This window comes from Athene noctua, chromosome 20, assembly GCF_965140245.1.
Source record: "Athene noctua chromosome 20, bAthNoc1.hap1.1, whole genome shotgun sequence".
In the NCBI taxonomy this organism is placed as follows: domain Eukaryota; kingdom Metazoa; phylum Chordata; class Aves; order Strigiformes; family Strigidae; genus Athene; species Athene noctua.
In genome coordinates, this window is record NC_134056.1 from 5,527,940 (window position 1) to 5,554,771 (window position 26,832).

Here is a 26,832-nt window from a genome sequence, read left to right on the forward strand (position 1 = left end):
AGTTGGAGCACTACAGGTCTCTGTGGAGGTCTGTCTGACTTTTTAGGCCACATGCACTGCAGTTTTTGTGGGACTGACTTTTTAGGGGTTTTGTCTTTTTCTCCAGGCTCTGCCTTTTAAAGATCTGCTTGCTACATACAGTGGTATTGTCTACAAGCTAAACAAGGGTTGATGCTGTAGGTGCAATCAGGTTGAATTGACCTGATAGTTTCAAAAGAGAGATGCATGATAGCATGGTTAATAGATCTTACAAATGTTTCCTTCTTTCCCCTTATTTGTTTTGTTGCAAAGATGTACAAGAATACCTCCCATTTAAAGAGAAGTTTGGACCTCGTGTTTTCTTGTGCAGAAGCCTGGAGACCCTTTCTCAAGGGAACAGCAAGCCCCGTCCATCCATCTGCTGTGCTAACCATCGCTTGAAAAGAGGGAGGTCAGCTGTGCAGCCAGGTCAGAGGCTTTGCTGAGAAACATTCAAGCATGAGGAGTTGCTGCCTTTCCGGTGGCAGTGCTTGAAGCCATTCGGTTGGCAGCTTGTGTTTCCAGCCATTCATTGCAGGAGCATTTCCTTCCTCATTAGCAAAAGTACCTGGAAGCCCAGCATTGTGTCATGAGATAGGAAGTCTTTTCCAATAGTTGTCTGTGCAATTATATTCTTAGGGTGTAACAGCTTTGTGCAACACCCAGTGTTTTGTGAACATAGTTCTGTACTGTTAGAATTTGGGCATCCAGTTCTGGCATGTTGCCCACGTCGCTCTCTTAATAGCATGAGCAGAGGAGATCTAAAAGATTGATCCTTTCCCCTGATAGCTTCATGTTTTGGAACCCTGATGCTCTATCTGATCTGGGAGTGTCTGGCAGGACCGCAGATTAATTTGGCAGAACATGTCTGTAGGGTAACTGAGAAGGCTGTGCTTAAAAGGTAAAGACCGCGTCTGCTGATGCTGCAGATGCTCTGTCAGCCATATAATTGAATTAAACTTTGAATTTAGGATGGAGACTGCTGTAACTCACAACTAGTGACTCTCTGCATATAAACACCCTGTCTCCCGTTACTTGTGGTCAGCCATGCCTGGTGAATGTAGAGAAGCATCACTCTTGAAATAAGTTTTCTATTAGAGTGCTTATCTCCTGCCATCTAATCCAAATAAACGGTCATCATGTCATTGACCTTTGGGACATCCTGTAACACTGCTGCTAATGATGGAAAGCTGTTCTAAAATATTGACCGTTGCAAAAAATCAAAGGCAGCAAATTGAAAACATTGAAAGGTGCCATCTCTGGAAGACCTCTCTGTGTCACGGTGTGTGGTAAACATTCAGGTCTGGGCATGTTAGCTTCCTGCTGTTCCCAGGAGATGAGATTGCTCCCAGCTCAAAGCATGTTTTGTGGAAGTACTTCCCAAGTGGCAGATAAGTGTGGGGTTTTTTTTAAAATCTATTTTATTAGTGAGAGGAGAGGATGTCTCTCTTCTCCCTGTGTTGGCTATTTGCCACTGTAGGTCAGGATCACTCATGTTGGGAGACCATCTTCTGGTCCTGTGGTGGGAGCCTGGCAGAGTGGCTGGAGTTTGGACAGAGGAAAGCATCCTCTCACAAAGGATCCGGTTGCACCTCGCTTTCTAGCTTTCCCAGAGATTATTTCAAAGTACTTCACTTAAAGCAAAGCCATGAGTAGGAGGTTGTGTCAGTACAGTCATAACCGAGGCCTTACTGACCCTGCAAGAAACCTCTAGGAAGCAGATTAAAACAAGTGCTGATTTGTTTCCAAGATAAACTGTTGCCTGTGATTTCTTGGGGGGAGGACTAGAGGATGACTAGTTTGTGACAGTTCTGTTGAATGGACTGTCCCCTCCCCAAAAAAGTATGTCTTTTCAAGGATGACAGGGCTTCCAAGGGATGTACAACACCCAAACCCCGCGGAAATCATTGCCACAATTCCTGCTGCAGCTGCTGGCTGGGCTGGGCCGGACTGGGGAGCAGCAGGAATGAATGACATATGGACATCATCTCCACCGCAGGGTGGTTTTTTCCCCTTTAAAAGTATGCTTCATTCTTGGCTCTTGTCCCAGCACGACTGCATAGCTGGAATTCCAGAGCTGCTTGCAGGCTCCGGAGGAAGGAGGGGGCTCCCTGGGTCGCTTTCTACAAGATGCAACTTTACAACGAGATTGGAAGTTGAGAGCAGCCTGGGTAATTAACGCCAGCGTACCAAAGGCTTCTCTGCACTCTTCCCTTTGTTAACAGCATGCTGAGAGCATGTCTACATCGTTAAATGATTGTTCACGGATCACATAATGAAGATTAATGTGTTTTCCTGGGTACCTGGGCTTTAAATCAGCATTTTCAACACATTATATGCCAAAATACTGTTTTGTAAAGGTGTATTGATGAGGCTGAGGAGAGATAAATATATAGTGATTGTCAGTAGTAACGTTCAAACATTCAAACTTCTAAAATTTAAGCAATGCTACGTTATATTTAGATCTAAATTGCCTTTGAATTGGGATTAATGTCTCTGAAACTATGCAAGGCAGAAGCTCTGCAAATTTTCCTGCCTCAGAAGCAGTCCTTCATCTCGCAGAGTGGCTAGCTCAGCCTGCAGGCAGTGTACCAGGCAGTGGCTCAGCTGCCGAGCCTCCCAGCCAGCATTTGGCCTGAACTAACCCTGCCAGCACCATCACGCAGCGTGGGAGCTTCGCAGGGTGCTGCCTGTCCCACAGTGACTCGGTTGAGGACAGTAATTTCCTTTCAATGTGCCCTGCATGAGCTCCACTGCTGCTTTGCAAAAGCCTGGCTTTTTCCCTGGGTTCGGCAGGTCAGAGACAAAAACCCCTGGGACTCCTCGGTGGAAGATGTCTATCAACTACAAAGTGAAGGACAGCATATGCCGCCTGTCTCGTGTGCGTACAGGAAGCCCAGCTCTAGGGGAGCTGGCACATAGGTCCCGTTTGCGCAAATTATTTCCTTTACTGGAGCAGAGGATCTCGTTATCGGGACAGCAGTTCGTTGAGTTCCTTCTTGAGCCATTGCAGCAGTGGTTGGTGGGAGTAGACGTTCTCCATCTGCTTTGCTCCTGTTCTGTTTTTGGGGTCTAGCCTGGGACTTGGGGCGATAGTTGGCATGTTAGTGCTGGTGAGATCATGAAATACCAGGGAGACGGGGCAGGCATAATGAATCTGCTGAGCCAAGATGATGTCATGAGCCTGGCGTCTTACGAGGGATTTAGTGTTTTGTGCCATGCAAGTGAAAATGAATAAATGTAGAGCATTTATCCAGGCAGAAAGTAAATACAGAGATTAGACTTGTCATTGTTACTGAGGCAGCACCAAAAGCTGACAGTGTCCCTGGAGCCAGGGCTGCTCATCCGGAAAGAAATGGGCAGGAAGAGAGAGGAGCCTGTCCTAGAGCCAGTCTCCTTTTAGCCACAGGCATGTGGTAGGGATTTGCATTTTAATTATTTTTCAGTAGTCTTTTAAGCTCACTTTCCAAAGCATCTCCCTCTGCTCCTCTGTATTATGGCCTGCTATTTGGTTTGGGCCCCGAGAATACACCCAGAGCACTGCCGGACTCCATGCACAGCGGAGGGCAACCAGCGGAGGATTAAGGTGGTGGAAGGTAAAGTCTAGGCATTGACCTTTAAGTTTCCTTTCCTTTGTAGTGGAAAAGCTTTTTTGCCCAGGCTTCTGGCCTGAGGCTGTTCTCAGTTCAGATTTTTAAACTCACATCTTTCCTAGGTAGAAACAAAAATACCACTGCCGAGCTGGCTGCTGCTTCTGCAGCTCAGGTGACAAGACTGAGCTTTGCTTTTTAGCACCCGCTCAACTCTCCTGAGAAAATGTAGCCTGAATTCTCTAATTGACGCCTTTGTTTCCCCTTCTCCTTTTTACATCACAGCGGTGTCACTTTTCAGCCTGGTTTGTGCAAGTTGTGTGTGCGCTTCTTGAGAGCTCTGTAATGCACCATCCTCCTGCAGCAGATCGCTCAAACGAGCAACCGCCACAGCTTTATTTCAGCGTGGGTTTTTTTGGATGATGTGATTCTTCCTTCAGTCCACTTGGCTACAACACAGATCTCGCTAGTGGTTGAGCTTTACAGGTTTTAAAATAAACTCCTCTCCATCAGGTTAAGCATTATTGTCTTTTTTTTTTTTTTTTTTTTTTTTTTTTTGATGGATGTCAGCTTTGTTTTGGACTTACCCTGATGGTAAATCTTACTAGCACCAGATGTTAAAAGACAGAGGGTTGCTCTTGTTTTTCTTGGCACAATATATTCCCACTGCACCCTGTTTAATATTATCTGAACAGTAATCTGATGATTAGGAGAGATAGTGAAATAAAGCTTTACACAGATGATCTCTTCAGCTGACTTTTCAAGGCACTGCATTAAAGGATCGGTTTGATAAGGAATTCATCGCTCCTGAGGCCAATTATCATTTTTGCTCCCTATGTTTCTCAAATGGGAAGGAGCAGCAGTGTGTAATCTCCTTTATCCTTCAGTGTAACTTTGAAGACAGTATCCAGCCACTCCTCCCTGGGAGACGTGTATTCTGGAACAGACTTGACACAGTAGCTGTTAAATTACAGGGCTGGAGCAAACGGCATCTTAAATTTGGATCCTGTGGAAAATCCCAGAAAAGCAATAAGCACTTGGAGTACTTCTCTCTGTCTAGATATTTCCAGCATGCTCACAGTCGTGGTTTCTGTATGCCTTCACATCCTTTTGTCCACTCCAGTGATTTTCAGAGTCGCTGCCATTAGCGACTTAGTACTGAGATATCCAGGCTTTCCCCCTGCCTAGCGAAGGCTGGATACCTGCAGGTAACACCCTGGTGCCCACTTTCCATCTGCAAGATGAACAGTCGAGCTACTGTTTGTGCAAGAACATGCCTCTCCATGAAAAAAATGGCTGACTTGTCCCTTGTCCCAGGTAGCAATTCCTGCTCTAGCGTGTGGATGATAAAATGGTGCTGCCTGTGTTCGGGTTGGCCTCTCGACGGAGAGGTGCCTGTTTTCGAAATGCCTTGTGCTGTCACTGCTACGCTGCTGCCAATCTAATTACTTTTTCTTTTGTCTGTCTCTTTCCTTTCCCCATCTTCTTTGTTTTTGTGTTGTACGTCTCTGCATCCTGTAGTACAAATCTGTGTTTAGGTCCTACTCCCAGGACTTTGTGCCTCACAATCAAGTCTCCATACCTCCTTTCCTCTCTTCTACCTCCTCCTCCTGCTCCACCCCACCTTTCCCGCCCGTCCATCCATCTCAGAGCTCTGACCTAGCGGTGCCCGCCGCAGCCAGCCAGTCACCCAGCACTGTGGATGTGCCAAACTCCTCTTCTCAGGAGAGCAGCTTTAACGGGAATGCTCCTGTCTGCCTTCCTTCTGAAACCTCTTTCACTGATTCTCTCCAGACGCCTTCGGTGAGACTATCCAAAGAGATAATTCTCTTTAACGCAAGGCTGAGTTTATTTGTTTGTTAAAAGAAAATGTCTCGTATTAATACATGCTAAATGTGATCTAGTCCAGTTTCCAAATGTGTGTGTGTGAATTGCAGAGAGGTAATTTAATATAAAAATCATGGCTATTAAAAATGAACAATCTCAGCAGGTTTGAGCAAATGTTAGCACATATGTAGAAAACAAAATTTCAGATGGTGGTGAAGGGGAGAGAGAAGTTGCTGTAGCTTTCTGCAATTGTAATACAAAGCTGAGGAAGGTAAAGAAGTGTTTTGTGAAGTTGGTGGTTTCCAAACGCAGACTCCCAACAGCGGTTCACATCCTGCAGTTGCTGCCGTGGCAGGATTTGGCGATTGCTGCCCTGCTCCCCGCTAAGTCCCTGGGGAGCCCCAGGAGCAGTGGGTGCAGTCCAGCTCTGTCTCTCCTGTGCATAAACCTGTTGCTCTCTCCAGGCTCCCTCTCTTTCCAGTTACCAGCAGCCCTAGCTGTGTGCTTGCTGGCAGCGTGGGGTAGTGCAAAGCATCATGTGTCGGTGGAGTTAGACTAATGCTGCTCTCACACTACTAGTTTGCGGTCCCAGATCAGTTTTGCAGATCACTGATCAGGTTTGTCCATCACAGCTACTTTTCTAAACACCTCATTTTCAAGGCAGTTCCTCTTTGATTTGCTGCAAAGGCTGGAGTTGAATGGGATTAGAGCTGTCAGCACAGTACATGCTAGCGCTGCTTCATCAGGGACACTGGTTGCAGAGTAAATGATCAGGTTTTCACACTTTGGACCTGACCTTGCTGTTGCATCTTCCTTGCCTTGGGTCCTTGTTACAGCCCAGAAGCTCTTGAGTTCGGTTTAGCCTGGCGTGATGGCTCCAGTCTGTGCTTGGAGCATAGTTTAGGAGATAAATTTGATTCCCTCTGGGCTGCAGGGCTGATGTGCGTTTAGCAACAGGACCAGCGCGGGTAGGATAGGCATTTTGTCAGGCTCTGGATGCTCGGCTTCCATAACCTTGAAACCCACATGTGCATATTGCACCTTCGCAGTCTCTCACAGAGCCCATAGCAGCTCTTGCAAAGCTGCTGTCTTGCTGCAGCTCAGGGCCTTCAGGATAGTCCTCAAGAACCAGAAAGTAATTACCCCTGGGAAGGTACAGCCTCGGTGGCCTGTGGTGGCTGCTGAGCCAGAGGAAGGGCTCCCAGACACTGAGCTCACTTCTCCTCCCAGCCCGTGGGCACGTTCTCTCACTAACTAAGTGCTGATGGGGGGCACCATCACGTATTTCCTTTCATCCTGTCTCCCTTAGAGTGAAAACGCCAGTGAGGAGGCTGGTGAGGGTGAATATGTCAATCTGTATTCCTCTGGCCAGAGCAACGGGGAACTCCCTCGCTCTGAAGGAGTAAGTAACCCGCAGAGGGCCGGACACCGGGAAGGGGCTGCCTGGTGCATGCTGAGTTCACGCCGGGGCTGACGCGCTTGGCACCGGCCTCTTCTGCACACCGTGGAGCTCCTGTGTCCATCCTGCTGCCCCGGCTCCCTTGCTGGTGGTCCTCTGCTTGCCCACTCCTGGCTTGCAGGCTTGGGTGGCCTCCTGGTCCGGGTGGAGAGCAGGAAATGCTTTTGGGGTCACGGTGAGCCCTGGCAGGAGGTAGGGATGGCTTTTCCTGCCACGTTGTTTTGTTTGCGCTTTGCTGTCTGTTTGGAGCTGCTTGCGTGAGGTTCCCTTCCAGAAAGATGCACTCTGACCAGTATCACCCTGGGACTGTGTCTATTCTTGTAACTGCTTTGGCTTCCCAGTTTTAATACAGAAAGCCTTGTGCTCTAAATTCTTTTTTTCCCTTTGCTGTTTGGATACAAAGTAAGTGATTGATTTAGCATTGTAATTGCACGCAGTTTCTTCCTTTACTCAAGGCTCCTATCTTAGATATTTCCTAAAGGAGACAGGGCGTTTTCCATCACAGGGAGGTACCATCTTCCTGTTGGATCATAGGAAACAGCAGCAGAGGTCTGTAGTGATCTTTTTGCCTGCCCTCATCTTGGAAGGCACATCTTCTACAGGATGTCTCCAAGACCTTTTTCCATACTGGTGTTAAATATGCCAAGAGATAGTGCTCCCATCACTTCCCTTCAGGAGACACATCTAGGCAGGCCCATCCTTTTAGGCAGCTGCAAGCTGGTTCCCAACTTTGAGGCAGAGGGCTTTAGATACAGCCTGGAAAAGTTCTGCAGACACCAAGAAACCTAAGCTCACCAGTGTGCTTCCCAGGCTGAAGGGATAGTGTGTAGGTGGTTTAAGTCCTGTCTGTTCAGCAGGTTGAATTTCCAAGTTTCAGTCTGCATGATGTTAAATAATTCTGAACTCCAACACTGTTAGATTAATATTCCCATTTGCCGTTCATGGCTATTTGTCTCCTTAAAAAATGGCTAATTTAAAATGCTGTATCTTTGCTTTGAGCTCTCTACCTGCTGTTCCATGCCGCCGGTTCAGATGGTTCTGCTTTTTTGCATTAGCCTCATTTCCACAGCTGTGAATTGTGAAGTGAAAAACTTCTGGTGGGAGAGAAGGGAGGTAGGAATGGCAGTGTGCATCTGCCCCCTAAGGCAGGCTGGTGTTTTGGGGGCTGTGATTAGGAGGGGAACTGAAACTGGAGAGCTTAGAGCTGGCTGTGTCCATTCTGATTAAAGCAGCAGACGATTGTATTTCAACAGTAAGGACTGGAGGAAAAAAAATGTCATGAGAGGGTTAAAATCCAAGACAACAGCTGACTTGTGTTGTAACTTTCAGCATCATTTCACAATGTTAAAAGCAAACAGTACTAATTACACTAGTCTCCAGAGATGGTCCCAAATTTCCTGTCTAATTAACTCCTGTGTTTTCCTGGCATTTGGCATTAACTTGCATCAATCTTTAACCACTCTGTAGGAATTTACAGTAAAGGGCCATTTAGAGGCAGGCAGACTGTAAACGCAAGGCTAGCTGTGGTGTGGGACCCCATGTAATAATGAAAAACTTCTCTCTCTTCGCAGGAATCTCCCTCTGTCAAAGACAGCCACTCCAAAGACTCCACTTCCAGCAGCAGTGCCATGGGGAAGGAAGGCAAAGATGGTGCTGAAAGGTGAGCCTGGCTCCCCTGGTCCTCCTGCTTCCCAGCCTCGAAGGGTAGAGACTCACCATCGTCCAGTTAGCCCTGCCCTCTACCAGACCTTGGAGCTGCCTGTTCTGCCCTCAACCTTCTCCATATTCTTTAAATTTTAAGCCCACCTTTTTTTCAAAACTGGTGAGCGGTGGGATCCTGCTGAACAAGGGGGATCTTGGCAAGGTGATGTTACTTAACTCGGTGAGCCTGCAAGGGGTTAATGCAGCCCGTGGTAGCCATCCGAAGTCCATCTAATTGGCAGTCCTGTCATTGACACTGGCTGCTCTCTGCTGCTTCCAGGGAAACGTGCGAAAATAAAAGTCTGTATCGCTGTTGGGAAATAGTCTTCCAGAGGGGAATTTCTTCCTAACCCTGCTAGTTAAAGGCTGTCTGAGGCCCCGAAGCAGGAGGCTTTATATCCCTTCTAATGCTCTTAGCTATCATTTGTCTATGTAAATGAAGAGGTTCGGGCTGTAACAGATGGGCTTCAGGAGGAGTGGAGTGAGTGCTTCCCTGCTGCTTGAGATTGCTCTTCAGTTGCATTTCTAAAGCAAAAATAGAGAACAGCATTGTTTTGTGTGTGACAGCCAACTTCCCTCCCCCATTTTCCTGCAGGTTTGAGGGTTTTAATCCCTGCAGTGAAGGAGACAATGCAAGAGTGCTCTGCAAAGCTTACTATCTGCTCAAAGTACTGACTGGTGCACAGGATTTTGGCCTGTGCCTGGGGAAAGCTCTAAAGTCCATGCATACTTTTTTTTCAGGAATACAGGCGCAGACAGCATGTGTCCAAGCACAAGAGTACCAGCCCTTGGGGGTAGGAATACTGGAGTTGTGGATGTACACCAAAAAAGTGGTCAGAGCTCTCTGCTCTATTTTCCTGCAAAAAGAGAGCCTGTCCTCTCCCCTTGGAGCAGCTCAATGGGTCATGAGCTGACTAAGATATATATGCATAGAGTATGCTCAGTCTCTGTACATTTGAGGAAGGGCTTAGATTTGTGTGCACTAAAAATTTGGTGGATTAAGGAGACATGGAAGTGTGTATTTACGCAGGGCAGGGTAAAATCCTGTCTGCCAGAAATGCAGCAGACAAGCATTCAGGTCCTAAAGGTTTATCTTTTCAAGAGATGTACAGAGCTAGACATTTGGGCTAGTTTGCAAAAGGTTTACCTCCAGACTGTCTGTGTATGTACCATTGTTTAATGAAGGTTTGTACACTGAGAGCTCAGGTGGACCCAGCATCCCTTCCCCTGGATGGGTGATGACACTGATGGGTATTTGCCTATTTTTTTACAGGCAGCAGCAGTCACCAGATGCTTTGGAATCATCACAGTTGGAGGAAGAGGTAGATGAGCTATCCCTTATCGACCACAGTGAAATTATGGCAAGGTTAACACTGAAGCAAGAGGTGGGTGCATTCAGGGTTTGCTTTCATACTCTTTGGTTTATGCTGTATTGAAATCTGATTCTCTGTGCACAAACAAGGCATCAGCTTTTATTTGACAGGAAAAACTAGGTTGCAGCAGAAGTGGTATGCAGCTCCAGCCTTATGTGTGCAGGCTGTTGTGAAAGTCTGAGGTGCTGGTACAGGCAGGGAGCATCAGCACTGAGCGAGGGTTTAACAAAGCGTGAGATATCTCTGAAAACCGGCTTATCTTGTGCCCTTTTCCCAGTCTACTCCTTCCCACCTCTTCAGAATGCTACAGTCTGAAATGAAACACCTGAGAGCCTGAGCACAGTAAGTCCAGGTGCAGGTTTATGGTATTGGCCTTTCAGTCTGAAGGCAGGTTTAGCACATTTCCCGAGGAGGACGTTACATTACTGATGTGGAAGAGCAGCCAAAGTAACTGTTTCTGTATCTGAGACATGGCTTGCTTTCTAGCCTTGGGTGCACTCCCAGACAGCTTTGCTCACTATTGCTCTCGAACCAAGCTGTCTTTGACATGCAGCTTGAGGGAATATGCACACTGTTGAAGCTTGAAGCTTTCAGGCTGTCAGGGGGCTGGTCTGAAAATCAGAGAGAATGTATCATTTACTGGCACTTTAGGAGTGTTCTTTGGTCAGCCGAGATGTGCAGGAGAGAGTGAGAAGCTATTACTCATTCCTTAAGTAGTATTTCATGAGTCTTGCCAGAGGGTCACCTGAAAAATTCACATCTTCGACACAGCTGCTCTACAGCTCTAATCCTGGGTTTTTTCAGTGGTTTGCATGTTTAAATGACAAAGACATTGCTAAGGGAAGTCAGACATGACTCCACTCTCCTCAACAGGAATATTTCCTTTAAAAAACGATTAAAAATCAGTGATTTCTGGACATTTGGGACTGGCAGATCTGTGTCAACCCTTTACTTCTTTTTTTCTTTCTTTTCTTTGTGGTCTACATGTTTGAAACAGTGTAGAAATGCCACTGCAAGCCATTTCCTGCAGTGTGGGAACTTCTGGCTGAGTGGTAGATCGGTTTTGCATATTTTTAGTTGTGAATTGCAGTAGCTAGAAGAAAGAGTGGTAAGGCAGGGGTCAAGCAGTTAGCAGGGCTCGTTTCTGCTCCCAGTTACTGGATCACTTCAGGTGACCTCCAGCCAAATAGTTCCAGATTAGGGAATTAACTTGCTAGGTTTGATGTTCCAGGAACATGCAAGTTGAATGCATGACCTCTCACCCCACGGGCCCTGTGGTACGTGATCCTGCACTTTGAGACAGTTCACATGGTGTTACTGCTCTGTTAATGGTCTTCTGGGAGCGTTTGGGAGTCTGGGACATTTCTCTTCATTCTTCTGTGGACAGAAGGTTCAGCTTTCAGTGAGCTTCACAGCCTGGCCTTAAGGAGTCAGAGACCCCGAGTGAGGATCAGCCCAGATCCTCATCTGGGACACCAAATGCTTTAATCAAATTCGAGGATTAGCCCAGCACTGAAGACCACGTCCCAGCTTGTGCTGTGAGCAGTGCCAGGAACATTGTGTGCTCTGCCAGTTACTGCTGAGCTTGAACTCCAGAGATGGTAAACCAGGCCGAAGGGAGCTCGGGCTGTGCTTAATGTGTTTCCATTCTCATTGCAGGGAGACGATGGGCCAGATGTTCGTGGTGGATCTGGAGACATTTTGTTAGTGCATGCAACAGAGACTGACAGGAAAGGTACGGTGCACACACCAAAACGGAGCTGGGGAGCGCAGCCCTTTGCTGCTGGACTTCTGCGTCGCTGCGGTGTGCGCAGTCGCCATGGGGCTGCGGGCAGCGGGGCCGGGGTGGAGGGGGGGGGATTGCGCTTATCTTTGACACAGTGGTAAGCTGGATAAGCGCCTGTTCATTCCATTTAGCAGCGGGGATGGTATTAACTCCTCAGAGGCCTTGCCCAGACCTGGAAGGCAAGGCGCAGCACTGGACTTGGTGACACTGCCGCCTTGATGTCTCCGTACCTGCCAAGGTGGGCCACTGCCTTCTGCGAGTGCAGGTGTGACCAGCCTGTTGTGGCATGGATCCTGTTTTCAGAGGTGTTCCTTGCCCTCTGAACTTGAGGGGAGTGGTGTTGTAGGAGTTGCTGGAGTGACTGTTGCATCGAAGTAGAAGAGGAGGGACATTGGTTTGGATCTAATGCAGTACCCGTGGGCATTGGGCAAGCTGTCCGGGAGCTGCACTGCTCACACCCCTTGTTTTCAACTTCCCGATCCCACTCTGTACCACTTGCATGCTGGTAGCCACCCAGACCAGTTCAGAGAGGAGTTCCACAGTACAAGAAAGGAAATGTGGTGGAGGAAAAGGGAGTTTAACAACCCGTAGGTCTAGATTTGTTCAATCTTTATCTTGCCAAACCCAGTCACACCCACATGAAGCAGCTCTTTTCCAAGACCTGTGGCAAAGACAACTTTTGTCATGTTTCCGGAGCCTGATTTTGAACCTGCCAAACACATTTGTGCTGATGGCCTTAACCAGAATTGATCTCCTTATCTCCTGGGATGCAAGGCAACATGCACTGACCCACTGAAACACTCATATTTTAGAGGTTTGATAGTCAAAGGGGAAATACCTTCCATGTGCATTTTTAAATGGCAGGGTTTTACTGTAGCATAAGGTGTTTGCAATTACTTACCAGCACCATTGAGCTAGCAAGAAAATTTTTCCCCTCACAGCTATATTTCCCTGTTTACACTGGGCAGCAAATCCAGGCAGAAAGGACCAAAGTTAGGAACACACTAGAGAGGAGGAGGCAATTGATTGCGCCAAGACTAAATATGTATATTTAAAAAAAAAATAGTTTAAATGAGATGGTGGAAATACCCCTTTATAAAAATGCTGAAGCTGGAATAGAGAAACCCTGATTTATTCCTGCTGTTCTCCAGAACAAGCATGGCATTGGAAGAACTTCCCTGCTGTTCCTGTTGACAGACAGCTAGTTGGTAAAGGGATGAGTGCTAGACCTCCAGCTCCTGAATGGGGAGCTCTGAGGGTGCCGCAAGCAGTGAGGCGAGAGCTGTGGAGAACCTCTTAAGACTAGGAAAAAACTAGAGCAGGATTTTCAATGCACAGCAGTGGGGACGGGGAGAGCGGCTGGGTGGAGGGAGCTCTGTGCGGCACGTTTCTCAGAATAGTCACAGAGCTGAGCCTCACAGGCTCTGCCAAGCCGCTGAATGGAGCATGGAGGAATTTGTGCTATGCTAACCCAATGTTTGGGTGACTGAGAGGGTTAATGAATTAAGCTTACAATGAGAAGAATTCAGGGCTTGTAAATCAATCAGCCAAACAGCACAGAGGGGTATAGTTAAGAGGCTTTCCTTTAAAGATGAATTTCTTGGCAGCTTCAAGTGCCAGAGCAGACCAGCTGTATTACCTCACGTTGCCTTTTGGGCAGATGGGAACCCAGAATAAATGTAACTCCACGCCCTGTTGCATGATGCTTCTTGTCCATTGGAGTTTTCTAAAAGAGCTAAATGAAATAAGGGATAAAGAGAGACTTGTGGTCTTTAGGAATAAAATCCGTGGTCAGTTAAGTGCTCACAGCCACATGTGCTTACCCTGAGTGCAGGATTACAGCTGGACGAGGCCTAGGACTCACCCCTGACATGACCACCCAGCCTCCAGCTTTAGAGCTTATGTCTGATTGTCTTTAACCAAAAGGCAGCAGCACTCTCTGATTTAAGAGCAGGAGGAGGCAGCGTCTCTGTCAGGCTCCTGCCAAGAGCAGCGCCGCAGGTGGAGAGGCACAGCTGACACACCGTGCCCTGCTTTCCGCCCCTCCACGCGCAGTGGATGGATGCTGCAGCACACGGGTGTGGGGTGATCCCTGTCCTGGCTGAAGTGAGCTTTACGTGCACAGCCTCGCCTAGGCAGAAGCTTTTTCTCCCCATCTGGGCTACCAAGGCTCTGCCTGCAGTTGCAGCGAGCCGGGCAGGAACAGTGTGCCCTCCCAGTGCACACACAGCCTGCAGTGCTGTGTGGTTTTATACCAGGGCCAGCAAGTTTCCATTTTGAAACTGTCCACAGTGACCAACCCTTGCCTGGGACTGCACGTGTACTGCAGTCTTGACCTGAAATCTTCTTTCCCATTTGCAGTTCCTGCTTTTTCAAATTCCCTCCTTTGTGCCCAGGCTGATGGCCAAAGCCTTTTCTATTCTGGGGCCTGTAGCACCCACTGCTGCAGATTAATAAACAAAAGCTGTCTGCGTTCACCGCATCAGTCTGTGTTGTGGCAGCATCATGGTCATGGTAGCGTCAGTTTTTGCAATGCAATTTATTCTTTTGGTTGAAAATAATCTTCTGTTTACACTGTCCTGGGGCAGATTTCCTGGAACACGGCAAGGGCATAGGGTCTGCGGCACCATATCATCATGTCAAAACACGTGTGTCCCTGATCAGGAGGGAAGAGTGACTGTGTCTTTCTGCAGGGCTCTGTGCTGCCTAAGCAGTAAAGACAGAGAACAGGCACCCACCTCTCACAATCAGTTCTTCTCTTTAAAGTATCCCCGAAGTCTTAACCACATTTTTTCCTGACCCCATTATTGAAATTTCCTGTCCCCTAAACAAGTGTTTTTTACTAACCCCTTTGGTGGTCGCCTAAGTGAAACGACAAGCCTGAGTGATGCAAATGGGAGTCAGGCTGGTGGGGACAGGGCAGTTTCACTGTTGCTCTTGTGCCGTAGGGTCCATCTGCTGGTAAGAAACAACAGCACAGCATTTCTGTAAAGTCCATTCGAGTCAAAATGTGTCCATGTCTTCTTCCTCTTAAGACTGGATTCAGCCTTGCAAGAAGCTTCTTTTTTCTGAAAGCAGGATTGACTGAGGCTTTCTTGTCTTTCTCTGTAGATCTGGTGCTGTACTGTGAAGCCTTTCTGACTACATACAGGACATTTATTACCCCTGAAGAGCTCATCAAGAAGCTGCAGTACAGATATCCTTCTGCATGAGTGGCAGTTCACCCCACCAGGAATCAGAGCCGGGCGGTCACCACGGTGTTGGTGGCAAGTTGCTTGGTCAAAAGCCTGCTGACAAGGTGGTCAGTAATGTGCTTGCCCTGGAGGTGTCCCAGGCAGGACTTCTTTCATCTCTGAGTGCTGCAGATGGGAAATGCTGCTGGGCAGATCCAGGCAGGGTGGAGTACTGGACCTGAGAGTAGTCTCCTGAGGGCCCTGGCAGGGGAGAAGCAGTTCACATTTTCTGTATGTGACTGGGGAATTGGTCATTTGTTTGGGACATCTCATTTGTAGAATGGGGATCGGGCTGCCTGGTGTAGTTTTAATACTAGAGATGACTAAATCATCAAGACCTATTCTCTTACTACGAGAAACACAGCACAGAAGATAATGTCCTCTTGGCCTCCCAGTTCTGAACTGAGCTTGTAACCACTAACGGGGTGAGGGCCCCTTACGTGGCCGGGTGAGCGTTAGCATTCCTGGCAGAGTGCGGAGAAGGCTTCTCATTGAGTGTCCTGCCTGCAGTTCCTTCCCTTTGGCTCTGTTCCCGTGGCTCCCTTCACCATCAGCTGAGCGGGTCAGTGTTGGTTCAGGCAGTGCAAAGGCCCCGTGGGCTTTGGTCCTGAACACACGCACATCGGAGGGAGCCTGACGTCACCCTGTCCTGTGTCGCAGCTCATCACTGCCATCTGCAGCGGAGCTGCTGCTCCCCATGCTCCTGCTGGGATCAGCACGGCCAAGGACACGGCAAATCTCACTGCACAGCAGCTCTCGGTGAAAATACTGGCTGGGGCCTTCCTCCAGGCCCTTGTCAATACTTGACTTACTGATAACCTTCTTCTCTTTCCCTTTGTCTGCCTGGCAGAAGCTTTTTCTCCCCTGCCAATGCAGCAAATTGGGCAGTGAGGAAGGTAGAGGTGACATCTGAGATCTGTTGAGACCAGATGTCACAGAGCAGTGGGGGAGATGACAGCAGAGGAGTGCTGCTCGTTAAATCTCACCTTAGAACAGTTTCAGGGTACACCTGCTCTTCTAGCACCGATTCTGCGAGGTGCATGTACCTCCTCACACCCCTGCTACCTGCAGCTGGTGGCAGCCTAATACCATCTTAATTAGAGCCATGTCGGTGTCCCTTATCTCCTGGAAATCGAACACCACTTCCAGTCAAGGCAGAATAGTTTGCTATTCAATTAATAGTATGCTACTCATCAAGGCAGCTGTTAATTGCACTGATGCTGGTCCGACTACATTAAGTTGATTCTTTAATTTGCAACCAACATATGAGAAGTTTTGCCACTTCCCAGACACGTTTAAGAAGCGAGTCAGTAAGAACACCTTCTTCGTGCTGGTGAGAGTGGTGGATGAGCTGTGGTGAGTTGCCTTCTTTGTTCTGGGGTGGGAGGTGTGGGGTCAGTAACAATACAAAAGGTTATGAAGATTTGCTTTTTAAACCCCATCTGCGATGACAGATGGAATCCCCTGCCCTGACCAGTGAAACACCTAGAGTGCTGAACCCTCTTGTTGTAGGTTCTCTGTGTGTCCTCACTGAGTCAGTGATTTTAAAATAACCAGTAAAAGGGGAATCTCTGGGAAAGGAAGAGCTGGGAAGAGGAATTTGAGTCACTCAGTTCTGCATGTGGGAAAGAGTGACAAGACTCGGTACAGATACAGACTCTGTAGCTCAGAGTCATAGCTCTGACGCCTTCCCTGGGTTTTCCATCTTTCTCTCAGCTTAGTGGAGTTGACAGAGGAAATTCTCAAGCTGCTGATGGACCTGGTCTTCCGGCTTGTCTGCAACGGGGAGCTAAGCCTTGCCAGAGTGTTACGCAAGAATATCCTTGATAAAGTGGATCAGAAGAAAATGCTGAGCTACGCCAATTCCATCAAACCTCTTGCAGCCCGTGGGGTGGCAGCCAGGTGAGGAAAGAGGCACATAACCATATCTTGGTCCTTTGAGAGACAGGGCATCCCTTTCTTTAGGAGACAAGAATTTTTTTAGTCCAAAACATAAGAAAGGAAAGACAGCAGGTCACAAGCCTTTGTATCATCCTTGTTTCCTCCAGGCCAGGGACCCTGCATGATTTCCACAGTCATGAAATAGCCGAGCAGCTGACCCTGCTAGATGCTGAACTCTTCTATAAAATTGAGGTACAGAGGCGAGGAGGGGGTGAGGGTGTGGGAGGGATTTGAACACATACCCTCTGCAATCTCTGGTATTCCCTGCCAGCTCTCCAAGCTCACCCCTTGGGTTGTAGGAGACAGCTGAACCTGTGTCACCAAACGGCTGTGGCCACAGGCTGTGACTGGGAATCTCGAAGCAGAAATTCCATTTTAACGTGTGGTATTTTCCCACCCCTCTCCTCTTCTTTGACAGATCCCAGAAGTTTTGCTTTGGGCAAAGGAACAAAATGAAGAGAAAAGCCCCAACCTGACACAGTTCACAGAGCACTTTAATAACATGTCCTACTGGTAAGGAGCTCAGAACAACCATGGCACTGAACCGTGCTTAACCTCCAGTGCCCTACAAATAGTCAAAAATTTCCTTGCAGGGTTGGGTTCCCTTGTTACAAGTGGGATAACATATATTTTTGGCCAGGAAGTGCATGCAGGGCACTCATCAAAGACCCCAGAGCACACAAGAAAGAAAATCGTGAGGGTTGTGGAGGGCGCTGTAGCCCACAGGAGTTCTTGTTAGTACCATTGTGCCCTTCAAACAAACATTCCCCTTGCAAATAAATGCACTCTGTGAAGGGTTATAGTGGTCATCCTTGAAGTTATTCTGTCTTTGTTATGAATTAGAGTGCTCCATTTAAGATGGAGATAAAATGAACTTTCCGGTATTGTTGGCCCATCCTTACTGGGTTTTTCAGTGAAACAGGAAGAAATCTGAGATCTGCTGAAGTGGGTTTATCTGTTTTTTTCTGTCTGTTCTTCCAGGGTCCGTTCAATAATTATGCTACAAGAGAAGGCTCAAGACCGAGAGAGGCTGCTCCTTAAATTTATAAAGATTATGAAGGTACCAGCTTGGTTCTTGCTGTGAATTACACACGCTGCTCCTTAAAGGAGCAGGGGAGTGGGACCTTCTGGTTGGCAGAGCTGTTTGATGCTAGAAGGCTTTTCAGATCTCTAGAGTAATGAATATTCTCCCTCTTCACAGCACTTACGAAAGCTGAATAATTTTAATTCCTATTTGGCCATTCTTTCTGCACTGGACTCTGCACCCATCCGAAGGCTGGAGTGGCAGAAGCAAACCTCGGAGGTGAGCAGCAGTGAGGGCTCTCATCTTCAGGGGAGGAAGATAACTCTGGTTACGGAGTGAAACTGCTGGGAGGGGGGTTAACAGCTCAGCAAGGTCCCAGGTGGAGGGATGGTGGATAACTGCTCCCCAGGGGCTATAATGCCATTGGGCCCTGGAAGCCTGCAGCATTGCTGGGCATTCTGACGGCTGTGGGAGTGCCAGGGCTGCACAGGCGAGAACAGCCGCCTCCTCCTCCTCCTCCTCCCTGCAGATTGAAGCTGAGGCTGGAGGCAGCGAGGCTGTGGGTATACGCACTCGGGGTCAGGCTGAGCAGATCAGTTGGAAGGGTCTGCAGGGTGGCATTAACTGCCTGGCCTGCGTGGCTGTCGGGGGGGGGGTTACAAAGAAAAGGGGGGTTCAGCAAGCGGTGTCAGTGTGGGCTTTGTGTTCTGCCAGGGCCTGGCTGAGTACTGCACGCTGATTGACAGCTCCTCCTCCTTCCGCGCCTACCGAGCAGCTCTGGCTGATGTGGAGCCTCCCTGCATACCTTACCTGTGAGTTGGTAGCTTCTTTCCTCTGCCGTTACTTCAGCACGTGCAAATGGTTCTGTCAAGGATTTCTCAGCAGGTTCTGCTCAGCTCAGCGCTTGCCTTTTGCCCCACATCTAGAACAAGAGGGTGATGTGCCACACCAACCCCTGAGCCCTCTCCTGTAGCTTAGGAGGGAGGGTGGCAGCTGTCTTCTTGTAAAGAAAGCTTTTGTGAATTGACTGTGGCAAAGGAAAGATCAAGTGTCTGGATCTTTAGCTGATGCTTTTTCTTTAGTTGACTATTTTTCTTTGGGGACTGTGTGCAGAAGGACAGATTTTTCCATGAGGTGCAGTGGATCTCACAGCTTCAAGCTGCTGCTTACTCCTCTGCTGCAGCTCTGGTTCTGCTGACAGCGAGAGCTGGTAAACGAGGAGTCTGCTTGTCACCCTGCTTCTAGATGAAAGGTTGAAGCCATTGCCCTTCTCCATAAGAGCCCTCTGATCTGATACCAGATTTGCTCTGGGTTTACACCAGTAAACTTTTCCCGTTCTTGCTTTCTTCCGTGGGAAGAGCTCTGTAGGAAGAGGTTGCGTATGTACATGGCATCTCCTCTGGCAGGGGCCCACGTCAGGGCTGTGCAGACATGGCTGAGCAGGGGAGGCAGAGGGAGGAAGGGAGCAGTGACTCCCTTGTTAGGGAAACCCTCTGGCATAAAACTGGAGGGAAGGTTTAACCCCTGGCAGGCACTTCCCATTGCGACCTTCTCCCACCTGGTCTCCTTTCCATGGAGGGTGGAAGAGCACCCTCAGCGTGCCTCGCCGCAGGGGTCCCTCAGCTCTGCGTGGTGGGTGCCCTGCACCTGCACCCCCTCACATCTGCTGCCGGGGACACGTTTCCCTCGAGTTTGAAGTTGCAGTGCTGATGGCAGCGGGAGGCCGTTAGATTGCCTGGAGCTGCCTTTTGCCTGGCTGTCCCGCCCTGTGTGACTAACCTCTGCACTTGTTTGCCCACTCCCCGGCCTGCTGCGCCTTTCTCTCTTTCAGAGGCCTGATTCTGCAGGACCTGACCTTTGTTCATCTGGGAAACCCTGATTACATTGACAGCAAAGTGAACTTCTCCAAGCGCTGGCAGCAGTTTAACATCCTGGACAGCATGAGGTGCTTCCAACAAGTGTAAGTGCAGCCCCGGGGAGGGCAGGGCTGGCTTTGAGGCACCACGGTGGGGACCGGTGGGGGGGTTGTGGCTGGAGCACGGAGCCCCCATGGAAGGGGAAGGGAGTCTAAAGTCAGAGCATCATGATAGAGGTGTAAGGGGACCTGGGAAGGACAGGGCTCTGGGCACAGTCTCCTCTCCTCTCTAGGTTAGCCATGACTAAAAGTTGGGAAGACATTTTTCCTATATTAGTTTTGAGATCCAGTGAAGTAAAGTTTTGCCGCTACTCTCTTTCACACAACAGTTTTCCCACCAGGTTTTGCTGTCGCTGGTTCCTGTGTTCTCTAGGACCTGCAGGGTTTTCTTCAATGCTGCCTTGCAGCAGAGGCAGCAGATCTAACCACTGATTTCAGTGTGATAGGGCCCTTTTATTTTTTTTTTTTTCCCAATTCAGTGGTGAGCATGATGGGTTTCCCCCTTTTTTGGAGTCACACCAGTCAGGAATATTGGGCTCAGGTAATGCTGGATGTCCCTTAGAGCAGGGCAGGGGTGTCTCAAAGTTGGGAGAGGTCCCCAGGTAGCCCCTTGTTTAACTGCCGCCCTACTCTGTGGTTTTCCAGACATTACGACATCAAAAGAAACGACGACATAGTGTCATTCTTCAACGATTTCAGCGACCACCTAGCCGAGGAGGCTTTGTGGGAACTGTCCCTCAAAATCAAACCTCGGAACATAACGAGGCGGAAAACAGACCGAGAAGAGAAAACCTAGGAGGAGGGGTCGTGCGAGCGAGGAGAATTGCTCTGCAGACGCACCGAGGGCAGCTATGAGACTGGAGTTCAATGTTTGTACCTGTTACTGGATGACACTCCCTCCCAGCTGGCAGCCATCCCTGGGGGTGGGAATGTCGGGCTCTCGCCGCGGGCGAGAGGCGACCGTGCGCGTCGGCCGCGAAGGGCAGAGATCAGCCGGTGCTCGCTGCACTCGCCCTCCTTCTCCTCCCGCCCCTCCGTGCCATGAATCAGCTTTAAACCCGGGGAGAGAGCTTTGTGGAAAGAGGGTCCCATCCAAACGTGTTCCCGGTTTGCTGGCCGATTGCACCCGGGAATACCTGGGCTTTTGTTTTCATCCGCAAAGGAGGGTCGGCAAGAGCTCAGCACCCGCAGACTTGTCTCCGGAGGGGTGCTCAGCAGGCAGCAGCCGTGGAAGCCAAGGGTTTGAGTCTCCCCTGCAGTGCCACCTCGACACGTGCTCACCCCTAGGAGATGAGGGTGGGAGAGTCTCGGGCTGCCTGCCGGAGGAGCTCTGCTTTCAGAGAGCTGCTTGTGTTTACAGGGGTCTTCGGTTTACCCCAGGTCTCTGGCGCCTTCTCCATGGGAGAGGAAGGCACCGGTCGTAGATATGGAAGAGGCACTGAAAATGTGGGCAGGGACCCGCCATCTCCAGTCATCGTATCCCCCTCCTCCTCTCAGATCTCGTTATTTAAGTAACGGTAATCCCTCCAAACCCTGGAAACATTGACTACCCGAGGTACTGTGGTTCACGTGCCCCGTGAGCCCGTATCTTTTAGTGATGGTACTAGCTTTTGCACAGTAAATGCTGTAGTATACAAGACTGTAAATATTAGTATTTAGAATCCATTGGGGATTTTTTTGATGCATGTCTGAATACCAATGGGTTTATAGGAAAAAAAAAGTGCAAAACCGTATGTATAAAACTCACAACCAGTGACAATGTCGTTCCAAGTGCTGAAAGACAGGAGGCTCGGGGCGGGCGCAGGAGCCGGGCGAAGGAGCCAGCGGGTCCGTTTCTGGGGTTGGAAATGGGATCTGGGAAGGAGCCCTGTGCCCCGCCGAGCCGCTCCGTCCCCTCCACCCTGCTCCTCTCTCCTCTCACTGTTGCCAAATGTTTTTTTTCAGGGGGTCCCCACCTGGCCAACCCTTGGTGCTGTGCTTTGTGCGCTTCAGCAGGAGCCCCAGCAGGTCCCTGTCCCCAGCCCCCCATGGCAGGGGCAGGCGTGGAAGAGCGAGGGGGGGTGTGTGTGTGTGTGTGTTTCTCATTTCCCACCCAGCAGCGACAACCCCAGTCCGTTCGGTGTGCCTTATTCAGCCCCTCTGTCCCCTCTCTGTGTCCCCCCCTGGGGTGTCCTCCCCACTGCAGCCCTGGCCAGGCCATTTCGCATCCCTCCTCTCTCCTCATCCGATGGTTTGCAGTGTGGATCGTGGGTTTGAGCCCACGCTGTGGGTTTTAGCAGCCGTGCGAGGCCTTTCTCAGCGCCGTGTCCGTGGTCACAGGTTTTTACAGAGTTCTGTCTAACCAAACCCGGCTGTTTTAGGGCAGCGGCTCGCAAGGAATACAGACGGGGTGTTTGGCAGAGCATCCTTAACTTATTTCTCAATAGCAGCTCCGTGTTTGCTAAAGCCTCTCTGTTTATTCTGGGTGAATCAGAGTTGCAAGCACTTCCTTCTCCAGATCGCAAAGTCTCAGCCGGCAGCTCCGCCTGACGGGCGGCAGGAGGGAGCCACAGCAGCGCTGCCCCATTCACAGGATTGTGCCCAGCTTGATTATTTTCCTGAAGGTTTAGGCACAGGACTTCTGCAGTGGCCAAATGCTGAAGTGCAGAGAGATGCGCAGCCGAGCCAGAACCCTTCCAAAACGCTTCTTTTTGATGGCACTAAGGGCCTTGGAGCCGTGTGTCGTGTCTGGCCGAGGCTTTGCCATCCCCAGAGGCTTCCCAGCCTTCCACGCAGGAAGCAAGGCTTGCGTATTCCTTTGTAAATAAGGTTTTAAAACAAACCCTGACATGATGAGACTGTGAAAAGGCAATTCCACCCGGTGGCTGGTGAGGGCTTCCCCCGGCTGCTCCCAGCACCTCCCTCGCCCGCTGTGCAGTGGCCCGGGCTGTCTCTAGGAGTGGTGTGTGTGGTGGTAGCACTAAAGCCGCAGCCCCTCGCCCCGCTCTGCCTGTGGGGAGGCCGTGGGGGGGGGGGTGGGTTCACTGCAGGGGCTGTGGGGGGGCCAGTTCCCGCCTGGGGCTCGATGCCACAGAGGCAGAGGAGGGGGCACCTTGTCTTGCCCTGCTGCGGTGCTCGCCTCCTCTCGCTGGTGAGCGGGAGCCGTGTCCAGGTTCGGTCCTGCCCTAGAAACCACAAACCCTCTCAGCACCAAAGGGGGGTCTTGCCCCTCACTCCCCAAAAGCCGGAGGCTCAGCCTACACCTCACCCCTTTGCTCCATCCCAGTTCATGTCCCAGCCCTGGGCCAGGCTCTCAGCATCAGAGTGACCCTAAAACCGGGTCTCTTCTCCCAGATTTGCTGCCCCAAGACCCCCCCCTCTCCGGGAGCAGCACCCCTGGGCAGCAGTGGCCCCGCAGCCCTTCCCGGGACTGGCCAGGAGGGTGCTGGAGGGTCTCGCAGGCAGCGTTCCCCAGCCCAGCACCTCTCTCTCTCCGGGGGCAGGGAGGGGTGGTGCTGCCCTCCCCGTGCGGGGCAGGGAGCGGGAGAAGCGCTGCCCCCCGTCACCAGCCCCCTGCCCCGCTCCCAGGCCTCTCCCCCAGCTCTTTGGTTGTATTATATATCTCCCACTAACCCAGTCCCCATGGCGGCATCTTCCTGCAAACATTTCAGACCTGTAACTTTTATATAAAAGGCAAATAAACACCAATAACAAACCCGCCTGACGATCCTGTTTACGGTGCATGCAGCAGTCTGTGGATTAAAGTGACAATCGAATCCACTTCTGGCACTGGTGTGGCCTCGTGTTTTCTCACGTGCCCCTTGGGGTTTTCCTCTGCCCTTGACCCTTTTCCCTTTTATTTTTCCCCTCTAAAGCTCCTCCTTACCTCCGCTGAGATGGTCTCGCCCCAGCATAACCCCTACCCACGGGAGGGGATTCTGCTCCTGTCACCTTCCTCCGGGCACTGGCATCCCCCGTGTCGGGGGGTTTTGGCTCCCCCAAACACACGTTGGCAGATGCGTGCCCGGCCGCAGCCCAGTCCCTGCAGCGGCCACGGGCCGGCTGGCTGAGGGCTATAAATAACCCCTGCGGCGGCCGAGCACGCTCCCGTGCTATTTCAGTCCTGGACGGGGTTCAAAATTCCTCTGGAAACAATCGGCATCGGCCAGCTGGGGAGGAGGATGCCCAGACATGGACCGAGCACGGATCCTTCACTCGCTCACCGGGGCTGGACCACGGGGCCATGTCCCACCAGCCCAGCAAAGCACGGGGAGGCTGCGGGGTGTGTGTGGGGTGTGTGGGGGCTGCAGGCGGGGGGGGGGGCTGTGGCAGCCCCCGGGAGGCAGGCGGGAGCGTGGCCGGGGCGCGCGGGGCACATCCTGCACGGCTCCTCGCAGCGGCCTGGGGAAGACCCAGCGGCTCGTCCGCCCCCTCCCCGCAGCAGCTCCGCGAGCGGCACCCCCAGACCTGGGGCCTGCATGGGCTCCCCTTCCCCAGCGCCCACCTGCTTTTGAAGGAAACCCCAATTTGACCAATTACAGGAGAACTTACCCTGAGTTTTGTGGTGGATAAAAGCCACAGGGAGGGGAAGGTCCTTGGCGTGGACGGAAAACAGCAGCTTTGGCTACACCTGTGTTTTATTTCAATCTGGAAGCAGCAAGAAGGTGGTGATACAGCGTGGGTGTGTATTTGTGTGTGCAAAATTATCACAGAAGCTAAACATATGCTTTTATATCTTCTCACGTTATTAATTATCGCTGAGGGAGTCTCAGGCAGCACACCTTGGCCTCTCCATTGTGTCTCGGCCATTTACTCCATCTCCAGCCCAATTCTGCAAGATGCTCCCCCCGCGACAGTCCCGTTCTGCCTCGCCAAGTGTCAGCCCGCAGTACCAGGGTTCAGCATCCCGCAGCAGAGCCTGATCCCGTCCGTGGTGCTGCTGCTCCGACACGGCTCCTTGCCCAGAGCCGGCTCCAGCGGCCCACGGCACCAGCATCGCTTCGGTCTGGGTTTGTCCTGCCCATGCCACAGTTCACGGGGCTGAGAGCAGGTGGGCAAAGGCTCCTCGTCCCGCCGGGAAGGACAGACGCTGCCCCTTGGCCCCGATAACATTTTGTGGCTACCTGTTTCCTGCAGCAGATGCCACACAGGGCCTGTGGTGAGCCGTAAGGAGCCCCCAGCCCACGCCGTGGCCCTGGGGCTCGTGGTCCCTGTCACAGGTACAGGGTCACCAGGACATAGATGACCCAGCTGATGGAGGCGAACAACCCAAAGAGGAGGCTGAAGAGGACCAGCGACTGGGCCTTCTTGGATGCCACGTTTGCCTGGGCCACGTCCCCGCGGCTGAGTGCTGCCCGTGTCTGGCACAGGAGGAGAAGGGGAGAGGTTAGAAGAGACCCCCAGCACCAGGAGCGGGGAATCGAGGCGTTCAGGCGGGTTTGGTGTAAATCAGGACCTTTACTCAGGGCGTAAATCCCACATTCTTACCTCGTGGGAGTAGACGAGGGCGATGACCCCGGTCAGGAGGCAGCAGAAGACGGTCACCAGCACCGACTCCACCATGTAGTCCTTGGGCGGGCGCTGCCCGCGGCCGGGCGATGGCCCCGCGCTCGGCTGCCCGTCGTACTGCAACACCGGGGCGGGGGGGGGAGTTAGAGCTGAACATCCCCCCCCCCCGCACCCCCCTCCCTGGGGTTGTGCTGCTCAAGCACGGTTTGGGGCACAGCTTGGGACCCCACAAACCCGGGAGGGGAGATGAGGGGTGACCCTGCTCTGCAGAGCGGGGCAGGAACAGGTCGGGGCGGGGGGGGGGGGGGGGGGGGGGGGGGGGGGGGGGGGGGTGGTACGTACGGTGGTGTAGGGCAGGGGTGCAGGGGGGATGCCCTGGGGCGGGAAGGGCCCCGGCCCTGGCTGGTAGACGACGGGCACTGGCTGGGAGAAGCCGGCCGGGAAGGGCGGGTAGAGCAGGTGAGCGCTTTTGGGGTCCGGGGGCGAGTAGGGCGGCGGGTCCCCTTCGAAGGCCGCGTTGGTCGCCGCCGCCACCAGCCTGGGCCCGTCCCCGCGGGTGCCGGGGCTGCCGCTGCCCCCCCGCTCCGCTCCCTCGGCTGCGGCCGCCGCGTCCCCCTCCATCCCGGCGGGACGCCTGCGGGGACAGTGGGGGTGTGTCCCACGGCCCCCCCGCCCCGATCCCAAACGCCCCCCCCCGAAATCAGGGGCTGGGACAGGCTCTCTGCGGGAGCAGATGAGCGGGCACCCTCCTTCGCCCCCCCCCTCCCCGGCCCCCGCGGGAGCCCCAAGCCCCCCGCTCCACCCCCGTGTCCCCCACTCACGTCGGTGCCCGCGGGGTCCCCACGGCCGGACGCTCGGGTCTGCCCCCCCACCCCCCACCCCCCCGCCCGCCTCTCCCCCGCTACGGCCCCGCCGCGGCCCCCGGCCCCCGCATGGCCCCGCGGCGCGGCCGGAGCGCGGCTCTGCGCCGGGCGGTTAATCATTGACCGGGTGTTTGCCCGGGCCCTGCGCGGGCGGCGGCCGCACCCGCCCCGGTCACCCCCGGCCCTGCCGCCGCCCCGGGGGCTTCGGGTGGGGCGGGGCGGGGGGGGGAGCCGCGTCCCCCCCCCTCCTCCCCGCGCCCCCAGCCCCGTCCTGGGGGTCCGGGCACGGCCCGATGGGACGTGGGAGCGCGATTGCATCGGCTTAAAGAATTTTCAGGTATTAATGTGTGATTTGTCCTTACTTTAAACTAGCGTGTTCACGGGTAGGATGCGCGGCCTGTGCATGCTGGCCCCATCTAGTTATACGCAAATATATTCATGTAAAACTGTCTGTATTTCAGCACCGTCTGTTAGCACTCGGTACGTGTGGGGTGTACGTACGTGTACATACATGCAGACACACCCATGCGTGGACACACACCCGTGCAGCCCCGCACACACAGTCCCTGTGCGCACGCGCTGGACGGACTCGTCGTGTTGGGACCCACGTTTGTG

The 26,832-nt window shown here is 51.9% G+C and overlaps 2 protein-coding genes and 1 long non-coding RNA gene across 9 annotated transcripts in view; 1 reads left to right on the forward strand and 2 right to left on the reverse strand.

Annotated features, from left to right (window-relative positions):
- Window positions 1–22,541, forward strand: part of RAPGEF1 (Rap guanine nucleotide exchange factor 1) — an 88,155-nt gene extending 65,614 nt beyond the window's left edge. For 4 of the 7 annotated variants that reach the window (XM_074924104.1, XM_074924105.1, XM_074924106.1 and 1 more), the window contains exons 12-26: window positions 5,130–5,411; window positions 6,745–6,837; window positions 8,466–8,554; window positions 9,869–9,980; window positions 11,628–11,703; window positions 14,866–14,950; window positions 16,251–16,343; window positions 16,704–16,889; window positions 17,036–17,120; window positions 17,347–17,441; window positions 17,910–17,988; window positions 18,130–18,231; window positions 18,667–18,764; window positions 19,784–19,912; window positions 20,513–22,541. In XM_074924104.1, coding sequence (XP_074780205.1) covers window positions 5,130–5,411; window positions 6,745–6,837; window positions 8,466–8,554; window positions 9,869–9,980; window positions 11,628–11,703; window positions 14,866–14,950; window positions 16,251–16,343; window positions 16,704–16,889; window positions 17,036–17,120; window positions 17,347–17,441; window positions 17,910–17,988; window positions 18,130–18,231; window positions 18,667–18,764; window positions 19,784–19,912; window positions 20,513–20,663 — 1,755 coding nt within the window. In that variant the 3' untranslated portion in view covers window positions 20,664–22,541. The remainder of the gene's footprint in view (window positions 1–5,129; window positions 5,412–6,744; window positions 6,838–8,465; window positions 8,555–9,868; window positions 9,981–11,627; window positions 11,704–14,865; window positions 14,951–16,250; window positions 16,344–16,703; window positions 16,890–17,035; window positions 17,121–17,346; window positions 17,442–17,909; window positions 17,989–18,129; window positions 18,232–18,666; window positions 18,765–19,783; window positions 19,913–20,512) is intronic. The other 3 variants (XM_074924108.1, XM_074924109.1, XM_074924110.1) reach the window with 3 other exon arrangements.
- Window positions 22,542–22,685: 144 nt separating this feature from the next.
- LOC141968867 (uncharacterized) lies at window positions 22,686–23,900 on the reverse strand. The gene is made up of 2 exons (XR_012634944.1): window positions 23,733–23,900; window positions 22,686–23,031 (listed from the first exon to the last, which is right to left on the reverse strand). It is a non-coding gene; the product is annotated as an uncharacterized LOC141968867 (long non-coding RNA).
- Window positions 23,901–24,475: 575 nt separating this feature from the next.
- Window positions 24,476–26,212, reverse strand: PRRT1B (proline rich transmembrane protein 1B). Its single transcript, XM_074923831.1, has 4 exons — window positions 26,176–26,212; window positions 25,697–25,988; window positions 25,334–25,471; window positions 24,476–25,206 (listed from the first exon to the last, which is right to left on the reverse strand). Exons 2-4 carry the CDS (start codon window positions 25,973–25,975, stop codon window positions 25,060–25,062), a joined length of 564 nt encoding a protein of 187 aa, XP_074779932.1. The 5' UTR covers window positions 25,976–25,988; window positions 26,176–26,212; the 3' UTR covers window positions 24,476–25,059.
- Window positions 26,213–26,832: the final 620 nt, after the last annotated feature.

What these genes read in the sequence shown, in the direction of transcription:
- PRRT1B (XM_074923831.1), bottom strand. Translation starts at nt 25,975, where the DNA reads ATGGAGGGGGACGCGGCGGCCGCAGCCGAGGGAGCGGAGCGGGGGGGC. An exon ending in CACCCCTGCCCTACACCACC is followed by an intron (nt 25,472 to 25,696) that starts GTACGTACCACC and finishes CCGGTGTTGCAG; the next exon opens with TACGACGGGCAGCCGAGCGC. An exon ending in CCCTCGTCTACTCCCACGAG is followed by an intron (nt 25,207 to 25,333) that starts GTAAGAATGTGG and finishes CTCCTGTGCCAG; the next exon opens with ACACGGGCAGCACTCAGCCG.